Source organism: Sphaerodactylus townsendi, linkage group LG11 (genome assembly GCF_021028975.2).
Source record: "Sphaerodactylus townsendi isolate TG3544 linkage group LG11, MPM_Stown_v2.3, whole genome shotgun sequence".
NCBI classification, from domain to species: Eukaryota; Metazoa; Chordata; class Lepidosauria; order Squamata; family Sphaerodactylidae; genus Sphaerodactylus; species Sphaerodactylus townsendi.
The window spans coordinates 73,337,688-73,351,710 of record NC_059435.1 but is presented as its reverse complement, the minus strand read 5'-3'; the positions used below and the strand labels follow the sequence as shown (position 1 = coordinate 73,351,710).

General features: G+C 42.8%; 1 protein-coding gene across 1 annotated transcript; it reads left to right on the top strand.

Moving 5' to 3' along the window:
* The first annotated feature begins 943 nt into the window (after positions 1-943).
* LOC125440535 (protein FAM204A-like) lies at positions 944-13,541 on the top strand. Its single transcript, XM_048510408.1, has 5 exons — positions 944-1,097; positions 1,474-1,573; positions 4,052-4,141; positions 12,100-12,206; positions 13,066-13,541. The coding sequence occupies exons 1-5, from the start codon at positions 1,036-1,038 to the stop codon at positions 13,115-13,117; spliced, it is 411 nt and encodes a 136-aa protein (XP_048366365.1). The 5' UTR covers positions 944-1,035; the 3' UTR covers positions 13,118-13,541.
* The last annotated feature ends 482 nt before the right edge of the window (positions 13,542-14,023 follow it).

Below are 14,023 nucleotides of genomic sequence, written 5' to 3'. Positions count from 1 at the left end.
GTGTAAAACATATTAAAGAAGTGGAAGTGTTTGGATTTATACTCCTCCCCCCCCCTTTCCTGTAAGGAGACTTAAAGGGACTTACAAACTCCTTTCCCTTCTTCTGCCCGGAAACAGACCCCTTGTGAGGTAGGCGGGGCTGAGAGAGTTCTGAAGAACTGTGTCTAGCCCAGGGGTCTGCAACCTGCGGCTCTCCAGATGTTCATGGACTACAAATCCCATCAGCCCCTGCCAGCATGGCCAATTGGGGCTGGCAGGGGGGGATGGGATTTGTAGTCCATGAACATCCGGAGAGCCGCAGGTTGCAGACCCCTGGGCTAGCCCATGGTCACTAAGCAGGAATTTTTGAGTGGGGGCCAAACCTCGTTCACCAGCTAAGAGTCCGCTTCTCGTGAAGAGCAGTGGGGAACAAAGCCCAGTTCTCCAGATTAGAGCCCACTGCTCGTTACCACTACACCACACTGACTCTCTAATTCCTATGTCTTTTCTATTGTCTCACCCCATATGTCCCGAGTCGCACCCTTCGCTCAACGGAGGCAAACTTGCTGGTGGTCCCCTGCCCCTCTATGATGCGGCTGGCCTCCACGCGGGCCAGGGCGTTTACTGCCCTGGCCCCTGCCTGGTGGAACACTCTTCCTCCAGCAGTTAGGGCCCTGCGGGACCTTGGGGAGTTCCACAGGGCCTGTAAAACTGAGCTGTTCCACCGGGCCTTTGGGGGGACCAACCGCTGATTCCGCCCCTCTCATTGCCCTGTTCACTGGCTGTGTATCTGACCATCTGCCAGCCCCCTCCCAGAATTTGACCACTCCCAGGATTTGATCACTGGGGTGTGATGCCAGACTCCAGCAAGTTATTATCATTAATTATTAACTATTTATTGACGGATGCCGCTGCTATAGTTTTAAGGTTTTGTATTTTAACTGGGGTTATTCAATTTGTTTTATTATGTTTGCTGTTGTTTGCTGTACACCGCCCTGAGCCTTAAATAATAATAACAATAATAATAATATTGTTTTTCATAGATATATCTCACAAATGTTAATGCACATTTCCTTTTTTCCAGTTAAACTGAAAACAGATAACAAAGAAGAAGAGAGGTATTTTTTAAAATTTCTGTGATATTTAAAATTCAGTTGAAAGTGTTTTTGCTTTTCATGTATACACAAACATTCAGACTGGCCATTCAGGTTATTTAATTTTAAATTAAAATACACATTTTTAAATTTTTGCTTCTTAATATAGATGTGGATATAGATTAGTCACGTCCAAATTGTAGTCTTATATCAATGGAGCAGAAGTAAATAAAACTTCGTGATAATTTAGTGACCTGTAATCATTTCCACCTATACTTGTAGAATGAGTTTCCTTTCTGGATTCAAAAATAGTACAATGAAGAATATTTTATTGTACATTTTATTGTCATGTTTTTAGAAATAAGAGTTCCATGCGGCTGTTTTGCATTTTTCTTTGTAGTCAACAATGCGCCAATGAAAGCCAGTTGAGAGAGCTCACTCAGTATTTTGGAATCAACGATAGATTTGAATTGCCTGCCAGCAAGGAGAGCGCTCCAAAGGTGATTTATTATTCAGAGTTTCTCATTTAAATGTACTGTTCTTCAGAGGACAAGAAGACAATAACCTCATCATATCTTTTAACGATAAATACTTATATAACTTCACCTATTAGCTAGAATGTGTTTTACTTTTTAAAGAACCTTGCTTCCTTTGTTGCTTCTGAGGCCCCTTCCGCACATGCAAAATAATGCGTTTTCAAACCACTTTCACAACTGTTTGCAAGTGGGTTTTGCCATTCCGCACAGCTTCAAAGAGCAGTGAAAGCAGTTTGAAAGTGCATTATTCTGCATGTGCGGAATGAGCCTGAGTAATCACTTGTAACAACACCTTGTGAAAAACTGTATTGTTGTTTTCAGATTTTTGATCCTATAAATCCTAGAGCAGGAATATGTTTTTAACAACTCTGATCGGTTTCCCATTCCACCCTTTTTTCAAAGTCGAATATGTTGGTGGTTGTTGATTAACATTAATGAATAGGGTTTAAAAGTGATTAATGTATATTAAAAATTATTACATCCAATGAGAGCAGTCACTGTTCATACACATGTGCTGATGTTTTAGCAGAGATTTCAGTTTAGATTTCAGTGTTTTAGAGTCAGTCTAGATTTGGATTAAATTTACCAAAGTATGAAAAAATCCCCACCTTGAAAAAAATGAATGTTTATTGATAGGTTGATTGAATTTAGTATATCGCCCATCCCCGAAGGGCTCTGGGCGGTGTACAAGATAATCAACCATTACAATCACAGCAAACTATACAACAATTAATAAACCTAAAAGGATAACATAGAGAATTACCGATTTGACCACTGATATTCACAGGACAGAATCAATCCATCCAGCTCTGTCTCATTGGAATAGATCTATTGATGGAGAATATGGGTGGCAATCAGCGGTGGAACATCTCAGTTTTTAAGGGCCCACGGAACTGACCAAAGTCCCGCAGGTCCTAATGGTTGGTGGAAGAGTGTTCCACCATGTTGGGGCCAAGGCACTGAAGGCCGTGGCCCGAGTGTAGGCCAACCAAATCATGGAGGGGCCAGGGACCACCAGTAAAATTGGCCTCTGCAGAATGCAGAGGCTGAGTGGGGACATAGGGAGAAAGACGGTCCCTGAGTTATGAGGGCCCCAGGCCACGGAATCCCTTGAAGGTCATCACCAATATCTTGAAGACGATCCGGTATTCAATCAGGAGCCAGTGCAGTCGGTGCAGCACAAGAGAGAGGTGATCCTGCATAGAACATAGAACTACAGCAGTGGCGTAGGAGGTTAAGAGCTCGTGTATCTAATCTGGAGGAACTGGGTTTGATTCCCAGCTCTGCCCCCTGAGCTGTGGAGGCTTATCTGGGGAATTCAGATTAGCCTGTGCACTCCCACACACGCCAGCTGGGTGACCTTGGGCTAGTCACAGTTCTTCGGAGCTCTCTCAGCCCCATCTACCTCACAGGGTGTTTGTTGTGAGGGGGGAAGGGCAAGGAGATTGTCAGCCCCTTTGAGTCTCCTGCAGGAGAGAAAGGGGGGATATAAATCCAAACTCCTCTTCTTCTTCTTCTTCCTCTTCTAATATAGTGAAGTAGTGAAGTGGCACCATGCCAGAATTTCTTTTGGAGAAAGATAAGATCTAAGAACTGAAAAGACAGAGCGGTAATTGGCATTCTGCATATTATTTGACACATACACATCACATTTTTTTCCAGGGGAGCTCCAGGGATGGAACAGATAAGTCAGATATTGAGATAAAATTTTACTCTGACAGACGTAAACTAGTCCATGTGATTTTTTTTAAAATGGCAGTATTTATCCAACACATAAGGTGGAACTAATGCTAGCCCGACTGAACGCCCTACCTTCAGCAGTCCTGAGCGGCAGATTTCTCCAGATCCCATACCAACAAAGAATGTGTCCCTGCTCACAAAAAGCCATTGAAACAATCGAGCACATCCTCCTAGATTGCGAACTATATACTTCATCTAGAAGACAATTTATAGACCCATACACTGAGAACTATGCCAACTCACAAGACATGGTTAAATCCTTCTTTCTGCTTTGTGATCAGTCTCCTCAGAGATCCCTAGACGTTGCCAAATTCCTGGCGCTGGCACAGCAGATTCGCCACAGATTTTAGTTTATTTATTTATTTATTGTTTTAACTGCTGGAAATGTTCGAACCTACTTATTTTAACTTGATTCTCCTCAACCTCCCTGTTGTGTTTTAGACTTATTTTAGACTTATGCCAATAAAAAGGTTGATGATGATGATGAGGTGGAACTGATGCAACTGTTTGTTCTTGAACTGCCATTCCGGGAGTACTCAATGAGATCGCCCTTTAAAAATATTCTATGTGTGATTTATTATACATGGAGATTAAAGCTATGTAAATGAATATTATTTTGATATAATAAATATACTTGAACATGTGTTTACAGTATTCAGTTGGTATTCTACTGGGAACTTTTTTATTTGACTTTTTTTTCAGTCTGGCCTTGAAATCAGCATAGACAGAGCTGTAGCCGACAGAGATATTGCACGGGCTGACGAGCTAAGTGATAGATTAGCTACTCGAGAGGTAAGTGAACCTTTACAGATCTTTCTACTATGGCTAACTATTATACTTTGACAATTTGTCTGATTCTCCTGGTTCTTTTAGGAAACATATTTCTCAGGTGTATGGCTAGGAATAGACCATTACAGTTGAACAAGTGGGCACCCGCAAGGACTTGTGGGAGGCATCTCATTTCCCCCTCCCTCACTATTCCCTACTTCCTTCTCCTGAAAGCCCTCATAAACTCTTCCTTCTCTTCTTAGGGTTGCCAGTTCCAGGTTGGGAAATTTCTGGAGGTTTGTGGAAAGACTCTTGGAGGCAAAGTTTGGGGAGGGAAGTAGGATGTAATGCCAAAGAGTAATCATTCAGAGCAGGGGTGGCCAACCTATGGCACCCCAGATAAGAACATAAGAACAAGCCAGCTGGATCAGACCAGAGTCCATCTAGTCCAGCTCTCTGCTACTCGCAGTGGCCCACCAGGTGCCTTTGGGAGCTCACATGCAGGATGTGAAAGCAATGGCCTTCTGCGGCTGTTGCTCCCGAGCACCTGGACTGTTAAGGCATTTGCAATCTGAGATCAAAGAGGATCACGATTGGTAGCTGTGAAGAGTTCAGGAACATTCTGAAAGTGTCAGTTGGAGGATGTGGCTCAGAACACAGGAAGGGCAGTTAGTGAGTGAGGGTTTAACTGAAGCTGAAGCCCAGTTCGTTTTTTCCTGAAGTTTTCTTTCGTTAATTCGTTAGAGCAACTTGTAAGCTTGCCTGTTATATGTAATAAACTACAAAAAAGAAGTTTCTGTGAGTGTATTGAATCAATAAGCAATTCAAGTAGAAGGGGACTGTGGAGTCTTCCTTGACATGGTGGCAAGCGGAGGGATTTTGAAATACACTCAGTGAGCATTTTGTTGGCAAGCAAAGAGTGTAAATTTGCTCTAGTACAAACCACAGATTTCAGTTGAATGTGCAGATGGACGAACCAGTAGTGAAACCTCGATCTAAAAAGGTGAATGAAGTGCAGGCCTGCTACTGGAAGAGCTCCAGAATATGCACACCATTTTTCTCAGTTGAAGCCAGAATCAAGCAGCAGAGTGGTGAAGCCCAAGAGTTGGGAGCCACGGGACAGCTTTCGTTGAATGGCAAGGAGTTGAGAGACATGGATGAGAATGACCAAGTGAAAGGTCTGTAGTACACCCCCAGAGGGACCTTCCAGAGTTAATGCAACCAGACCGGATAGTATAGACACAGACGATTCCCCAGTACCAAATCCAGCACCGAGGGGTTTGGATGAGGATGTTGTAAACGCTTATGCACGCTAATAAGAAACCACCAAGGAACTTGCTGATGCAGGATAGACAGAGGGAGCTCTCACTGCAGCTTGGCAGAAGAGACAGTTCCCCAGGTAATCGTGCAGCAGGGTGAGTCAGTGGAAAGTTTTTTTAGCTTTGTTTGAAGCCGCCTTGAGAGCCGAAGTCTCTAGAAGAGAGCAAGTGAGGGCGCTATGGTCTTATGCTATTGGAGATTTAGCTCAGTTATTATGTGAACTTACACGTGGGTGAGTAGCCGCCGATGAGTATATTAAAAGGCAGGCCTTAGCCAGGTTTGGAATATCCTCGAGGCAGTTGTGAGAAGGACTGAGGGGAGCTTTCCTGGTGAGGAAGGAGAGCTATGTTGCTTTTATGGCTCGATTGAAACTTATAGTTCAGTTAGAATGGTATAGAGCTGCAAAGGTTCAGTCCATAGGAAGACTTTTTTGCAACTTGATAGCAAGAGAGCAATTTTTTCACACACTCCCCGAAGAAATCTCAGCTCTTGTTCAAGCTAAAGAGAGAACTTAGATTTATCTTAACTTGGCTGCTTTCGTGACCACAGATGGCCGCTATAAAAAGCAAGGAAAGAAAAACCAGCACGCTTTGTATCAGAGAAGAGAGAATTGTTTAAAACCAACCCAACAGAAATATTGGAGTTTTACGGGTAAAGATGGAGAAAAAAGCTCTGTTTGTGAGAAAAGGACTTCTTTCCAAGGCCCAGTAAACCGCTAGCTTTCGAGATCTATATACACCAAGGGAATATAATCAGTTTTTTTTGTGTGGAGAAAGGGGTCACTTCTAAATCGCCAAATGCAAGAAATAAGAGAGAAACAAGAGTGCAACATGTTGGAAATAATCGGGTTTTGGTGCAAAATGAAGATTGGGAGGAGATTAACATTCACCAGGTAGTTCTGCTTGTTCCAGTGAAGGAGAAGAGCCGGTCACCGTGGTGATGAAGAACTCTGCTAAGTCCTGGAGAAACTCTATGCTTGACAACTTAAGAGATATGCTGCTGGTGATGAAGAACTTGTTAAATCCACTGAACAAGAACCAAGAGTGAGAAATGGGAGAGTTAACAGCTGGTTGATGTAAATAGTGTGATATCTGAGGAACAGAGACAGTGGGTTGGAGATCCTAGGGCTAAGGAAAGTGTTGCTACTTGGGGGGAAGTTGTAGAAGCAAGGTTGCTTGACACAGGGGCAGATATAAGTTCTATCAACAGAAAGTTGTTAAAGCAAATAAGTCACTGCCACAGTAGCTGGGAAGGATGCAGGTTACCCCATATGAAGGACCCCCCATGTACTTAGATTTAGTAATTGATTCATATCCAGGACTCCCAGAATTGAAAAAAGGACATATATGCCATTGTACATGATGTTTCTGATATGCCTTTTATAATTGGAGCAGATGTGTTGTACCAACCTAGGGACAAAATGAACGCAGTAGTTACTTGTGGTCAAAGGCTAAAACAAGCACTGGTGAAAAGAGAGAAACAGAAGGCTCAAAGGGGGGAAATTAGAAGATGTATTAAGGAAAAGTTTCCAACTAGGGATCTCTAAAGCTGGAAAAAAACTTAAGTCAAATATATAGGTGAGCAAAAAAGAAAAAGTGGGGTGGAAGTGGGAGTTGACAGCAAAAGCTGAGCAATAATCCAAGTCACAAATTGAGGGAAAGAAAGATGAGTCATTAAGCTAACTCCTAGTCCAGCTATGGAAGTTGAAACTCTTACATTTTGAGGATAAAGAAAATGTATGTCATGAAAGGTCTGGAGCAGTTTAAAACTGAACAAAGATCATGTACCACTTTTAAAAGAGTTATGTGAAAAGGCAGAGGTTGCTTCTGGAGAAGTATCTAAAGAAAATCCCTGAGAGATTTATATGGCAATCTGGCTTATTGTAATTTCCAAAAATGGAGGCAGGGCTTTTCTGAGAAGGGAAAAGTAACCCTTACAGTTAGTAATTCCAAGAAAGTACAGGGAAGAAATTTTAGAACTATTCATAGTGTCCCATTGGCTGGACACCTAGGAATAAGAAGGACTCATGGAAAGAATTCAAAGGCAGTTTTTTTAGCTAGGGTTGGACTAAAAGCAGTTAAGGATTTTTGCAAGACATGTGATGTATGTCAACGGGTTGGGCATCGCCACTGATAGAACTAGGTGCAGCTACGCACCTACCCAGTAATTGATGAACCCTTTGTAAGGGTCAGTTTGGAGATTTTAGGTCCCTTACCTAAAAGTAGTCTGGGAAAACAGTATATATTGTAGTTATAGTTGACCATGCAAACCAGATTTCCTTTGTGCCTTTTGTGTGAGAAACATTACATCTGTGTCAGTAGCTAAGGCCTTAATGGAATTTAGGTCCACATATGGTGTGATGAAAGTACTCAATGACTGATCAAGCCCCTAATTTGATGTCACAGGTGATGAAAATTTTCTAGGAGTTGGTTGAGGTTCAGCATGCCCCTGTAGTGGCTGTGAGCAACCCTCAGTCAAATGGTTTAGTGGAGAGGGCCATTCAGAACTAATGGACAATTGTTGAAGTCTTATGTACTAAAGCATTCAAATTCATGGGATCTGCTGCACCATATTTGGACGCTTGCTCTCCTCGTGATTCAGTCCAAGAAAGCCTAGGATTTAGTCCAAATCAGTTATTGTTTGGTAGAGATAATAGAGGGTCCCTTTTGGGTTTAGCTAGAGCAAATTGGGAAGGCTTTAATTGACAACTCTTTGTCCCAAGGATGTAAATGCATATTTCTGTGAGTTGCAAAGAACTCTGGTGGAAGTAAGGACAGCTGCAGTAGAGAATTTGAAGCAGGCTCAGTAAAAGCAAAAGACCTACTTTGATGTTAAGGCTAGACCAATGCAGCCTTGCAGTGGGTAATAAAAGTTTTATTACTGTCAGTGGATAAGCCTGTTAAGTTGGATGTGGCTTGGAAGGGACCTTATGTGATAATACAGGTTTTACCCAATGACAATTATGTAATTCAAGAAGATGATGGGCAGAGAACTGTGCATGCGAATAGGTTGAAACCGTATTGTGAGAGATCTGTAATGACTTTTCCAGTACAAGTTGACACTAACGCAGATGAGTTTGTGGAATGGAATTTTGAGGAGTGTTCTGATGTGAGTAAAGTTCGAATTTCAGATGGTTTATCAGAAGGGCAATGTAAGCAAGTTAGACATTTGTTAAAGGACTTTGAATTGTTGCCACTGAATATCTGGTTTGACTCACCTGATTTCCCACCACATTGACACTGGAAGTGTCGCACCTATTAAAACCACACCATTATCAGACTTATGTAAAAAGCGAGCTCCATTTAAAGTTGTTTGGAGCGATAGATGTCAAACTGCTTTTGACGGGGTAAAAAGGGCTGTTGTAAATGCTCCAGTATTAGTTGCTCCTGATTTTAACAAACCATTTGAAGTGTATACTGATGCTTCGGAACGAGGTTTAGGTGCTACATTAGTTCAGAAAGGCGAAGACCAATTGATGCATCCAATAGTTTTCCTTAGTAGAAAGCTGTTACCTTGGGGAGAATGTGCATACTCAACGCATCGAGAAGGAATGTCTTCCCGCCATTTTGTGGGCAATCAAAAATTCACATCCCACCTAATAGGGCTCCAAGTTTATTGTAAGATCTGACCATAATCCTTTGGCCTTTTTGAGCAAGATGAAAAACAGCAATGCTCGTATTTTGAGATGGTCCTACAAGATTATGAATTTGAGATTCGACATGTAAAGGGTAAGGACAATATTATTGCTGATGCACTAAGTCGTCAGGGTAATGGTTAATTATATATAATTGCCTGTATGATATGATTTCGATCTTAACTGAAATTTTGAGACATTTAGCCCTCTAAATTTCAGCTGAAAAGGGGTATGTGAAGAGTTCTAGAACATTCTGAAAGTGTCTGCTGGAGGATGTGGGTCTAGGAACACAGGAAGGGTAGCAGTGAGTGAGGGTTTAACCGAAGCTGAAGCCCAGTTCTGTTTTTCCTGAAGTTTTCTTTCGTTAATTCGTTAGAGCAACTTGTAAGCTTGCCTGTTATATGTAATAAACTACAAAAAAGAAGTTTCTGTGAGTGTATTGAATCAATAAGCAATTCAAGTAGAAGGGGACTGTGGAGTCTTCCTTGACAGTAGCCATAAATCGACTTCTCCATAAATCTGTCCAAGCCCCTTTTAAAGCTATCCAGGTTAGTGGCCATCACTGTGGCAGCATATTCCAAACACCAATCACACGTTGTGTGAAGAAGTGTTTCCTTTTATTAGTCCTGATTCTTCCCCCCAGCATTTTCAATGAATGCCCCCTGGTTCTAGTATTGTGAGAAAGAGAGAAAAATTTCTCTCTGTCAACATTTTCTACCCCATGCATAATTTTATAGACTTCAATCATATCCCCCCTCAGACATCTCCTCTCCAAACTAAAGAGTCCCAAACGCTGCAGCCTCTCCTCATAAGGAAGGTGCTCCAATCCCTCAATGGCCAATTTGCCTTGCTGGCAGGGGCTGATGGGAATTGTAGTCCATGAACATCTGGGGTGCCATAGGTTGGCCACCCCTGATTTAGAGTCATTAAAATCCCAATAACACCCATGAAAGGATGGTTTTTGCAGTTGTTTGATGTAGGATTCCATTTTTCTGGTTTGCACCTCTAGAATATACATAATCCATCATGATTTGTTACATAGCATGCCAGTCATCTTGTGCATGCTTGACAGAGAGAATTACACTGATAAAGCAAATTGATTTATAAGTTAATTTTTGATATAGTTTAAATCAGTGCTGACATTTTAAATAAATAAAATAATGAATACTAAATACCAACGTGTCATATTATTTGCCATACATTATCTTTCATTGATCTCAAACTCTGAACCTTTTAGAGCATCTCCCCAGCTTTCTCTTTAAAAAAGTACATCCCACTAACGAAGTCCATTCAATTAAATAACACATCTGACTTCTAGCCAATGGATGATTAATTGAAACAGTGAAATGTGTTGTTGCTGTTGCATGGTCATCTCTGCCTTGTTTCACACTGTCCTCAAATTAAACGTGATGTGTAGTTGAGTTAAATGTTCTATTGCTGATTTTAACCTAGCATATGTCATCTTGTGTGTGTTGAATGCAATCCACCGGCGGTGGGGAGGGGGGAAGGCTGTGGAGCCAGCTTGACCCTGCCTCTGGCATCATTGTCAGTCCACCTGGCATGTGGCACTTCTGCCATGCAGGGAGCACTTTGCTGGCGCCAGGGAGCCGTGCAGCCCCATGTCGCCTGTGTGCCATCACAGCCACTGTGCATTCCTCCCCCTAGGAGCCAGAGCCAACAGGGTCATCCCCGGGGGCAGTGCCGACTTTAGTTAGCTTCTAAAAGCAGCAGTGGCATAGTGGTTAAGAGCAGGTGCATTCTAATCTGGAGGAACCTGGTTTGATTCCCAAATCTGCCGCTTGAACTGTGGAGGCTTATCTGGGGAATTCAGATTATCCTGTGCATTCCGACACACGCCAGCTGGGTGACCTTGGGCTAGTCACAGTTCTTCAGAGCTCTCTCAGCCCCACCCACCTCACAGGGTGTTTGTTGTGAGGGGGGAAGTGCAAGGAGATTGTCAGCCACTTTGAGTCTCCTACGGGAGAGAAAAGGGGGATATAAATCCAAACTCTTCTTCTTCTTCTGCAGGACTTCCAGCCCGGAAATGGCCTCTTTTGCTGGCATTGACATACACCAGCAAAAAAGGCTGATATAGCCATTTGGCCTGGATAGGGCCTTTTCAGCACAGCAGTTGTTAAGTATTTATTTGTACTGTGCCATACCTCCAGATACCTCCTAGGACAGTGGTTCTCAACCTTCATAATGCCCCGACCCTTTAATGCAGTTCCTCATGTTGTGGTGGCCCCCAACCTTAACATTTATCCATTCTTACAGATGGAGAACACCGATGCAGAGAATCTTAGGCGACCCCTGTGAAAGGATCGTTCGACCCCCAAAGGGGTCGCGACCCCCAGATTGAGAACCACTGTCCTAGGAGATGGTGCACCATCCCTGTTGCTGCCCAACTACCCCCCCCCCCCGCCACCCAATTGGGCTGTAAATGGCAAATGAGTGGGTATAGGTTGCTGGGTAAATAATGAAGTTTGCTCAGTGGTGGGATCCAAAAATTTTAGTAACAGGTTCCCATGGTGGTGGGATTCAAACACTGGCGTAGCGCCAATGGGGCTGGGCGGGGCATGATGGGGGCGTGGCCGGGCATTCTGGGGGCAGGGCGTTCCTGGGCGGGGCTGTGGCAAGGATGCAGCCGCTGCGCCGGTCCTTGGGTCGTTGGGTGGGAAACAAATGCACGCAGGCGCAGGCTGCCATGCACACCGGTGCACCTCCTGCTAGACTGCTTCAAGTTCTGCACGCTACTGCTGAGAGGAGGGGCATAACTAAGGCAAAAATCATGTGGCAAAATCACCCATTAGTAACCCCCTCTCAGCACACACAAATAATTAGTAACCTACTCTCGGGAACCTGTGAGAACCTGCTGGATCCCACCTCTGAGTTTGCTCACCCAGATCACCACCATTTCACTCGTTTATAGGAATATGCACAGACAAGTTCCTGTGGTGACTGGAGACAGAACAAGTGTTTGTCAAGTGAAAAATTTTTTACATGTGTTAATTTCTCTTTCTTTCCTTAGCTTGGAGTGAAAATTGCCAAAGCTGTTGCCTGTCGAAATTTCGTAAAAATGAAACGAGAGGCAGAAGTTTCTCAAGAAGCCCAAAAGAAAAAGAAGCTTGCGTGGCGGTACGTCACCGACTTTCTTTATTTTGAGCTAGTGGCTGGTCTGAGTGAATTTAATTTAGAGTCTCTTGAATATTCTCTTCCTTTAAATTGGCTTGTACTAATGCTTATTTGTTTCGTTTGACCTTGGTTCTTTTCCCTATGTCAGTGGTGGCGAATCTGTGACACGGGTCCAGAGGTGGCACTCAGAGCCCTCTCTGTGGGCACGTGCAAACAGAGTTGTTCCCACTCCCACACACACATCTAGGCTGGCCTGGGCCACTGGGCTCGATTATTAGCATTAAACCTAAGACCTAGTTTTGGGAAGCAGTGTAGGTAACCCTGTTAAGCGCTGTTAAACCCCACTGATTTTCATGCAAAGAACTAAAGCGCGATCCTTTACCTGGGAGTAAGCTCGGTTGCTGGCAATGGGGCTTGCTTCTGAGTAAACCTCCTAGGATTGTGATTCACCCGTTGGAAGAGTTGCACGGTTGCTCCAAAGCAAAGCCACCAACTACCACCAGGCTTACTCCCGAGTAACGCACGCCTTGGAGCCAACCGTTTTTTTCTAAACTAAAACCTCACTATTCAGGTTCAATAGCCATGTTGGCACTTTGCGATAAATAAGTGGGTTTTGGGTTGCAATTTGGGCACTCGGTCTCCAAAAGGTTCGCCATCACTGCCCTATGTAGTGCATCTGTCTAATGTTTAACCTTTACTACAGCTGATACATTATTCAAATGTTTATACTTCCCTTTCTGTAATTGCTAGGGTATTTAAAACCCTAGTTTCAGTTTAGCTACAGCTGCTAAATGAAATTTGATTGAAGACTCCCCAAAGTGTACGTCAGTAGTTATTGACATATGTTTGTATTTCTTTTCAGATTTGAAGCCAAGAAAAGATGGGAGACGAAAAGCAACATGGGATACATGTAGTTAGTTTGCTTTGGATGGAAGGGGAAAAATGCATTTTAAAGATAAAGGAAAGGGTTTGTTAGTACTGAGAATCCATAAATTATATGTTTATTGTGCAGCTGGACGGATCACTAAAGTAATTTAGGTTTGCATTCCATACTCTATGAGGTATCTCTGGAATCTCTTCAAACGTGTGTCTTCATAACGGGGAACGTTTCCAGCTTATTCCCTTTCACACGTCCTCAAGATTTCAAGTCTCTTGTTTGCTACAGAACCATTAAGAATATAATATTGAAAATAACCTCGTTTAAATTTATTCAAGTATGCATTAGTATCAGAATCAATCTTTATTTAAAGTAAAAATGCAATATTTGGAATGCCTGTCTTGGAACCATGAGAAAAGTTCAATCATAATATTTCCTCAAAAATAAACAAATGAACTGTGTCCCCACGGAAACTTCTTCAAATATCTCTCACCATTTTTGTTTGGATTAAACTGGTGCATTTTGCTTATTCTGCCAATAAGCACCCGAATTTTTCATTCGTCAAAGAGCAAGTCAAACAAATACATGTTCAATTGTTTCTGCCATTCCAGACTGACATGGACAGCATGTAGAATACATGCATATCTCCCTTCAGGAAAAACAGATGGAAGAGCATTAAATTGGGCCAAAGAAAAGGCTCTACAGTGTTTGGAGAATTCTAATTGTTTAAAGATAACTTGATGGAATGAAATTTTTATTGCTGTTCTTGACTGCTGGCGCTGAGTGAGTCCACTGTCATCTGTCGACTTGAAAGGCAGTATCTCATAGCCTCTGATTAGTGCTTTGAGTCCTTGGCGTAGGAGGATAAGAGCAGTGGCGTAGGAGGTTAAGAGCTCGTGTATCTAATCTGGAGGAACCGGGTTTGATTCCCCGCTCTGCCGCC

What these genes read in the sequence shown, in the direction of transcription:
- LOC125440535 (XM_048510408.1), top strand. Translation starts at nt 1,036, where the DNA reads ATGTTAATGCACATTTCCTTTTTTCCAGTTAAACTGAAAACAGATAAC. An exon ending in GCAAGGAGAGCGCTCCAAAG is followed by an intron (nt 1,574 to 4,051) that starts GTGATTTATTAT and finishes CTTTTTTTTCAG; the next exon opens with TCTGGCCTTGAAATCAGCAT. An exon ending in ATAGATTAGCTACTCGAGAG is followed by an intron (nt 4,142 to 12,099) that starts GTAAGTGAACCT and finishes TTCTTTCCTTAG; the next exon opens with CTTGGAGTGAAAATTGCCAA.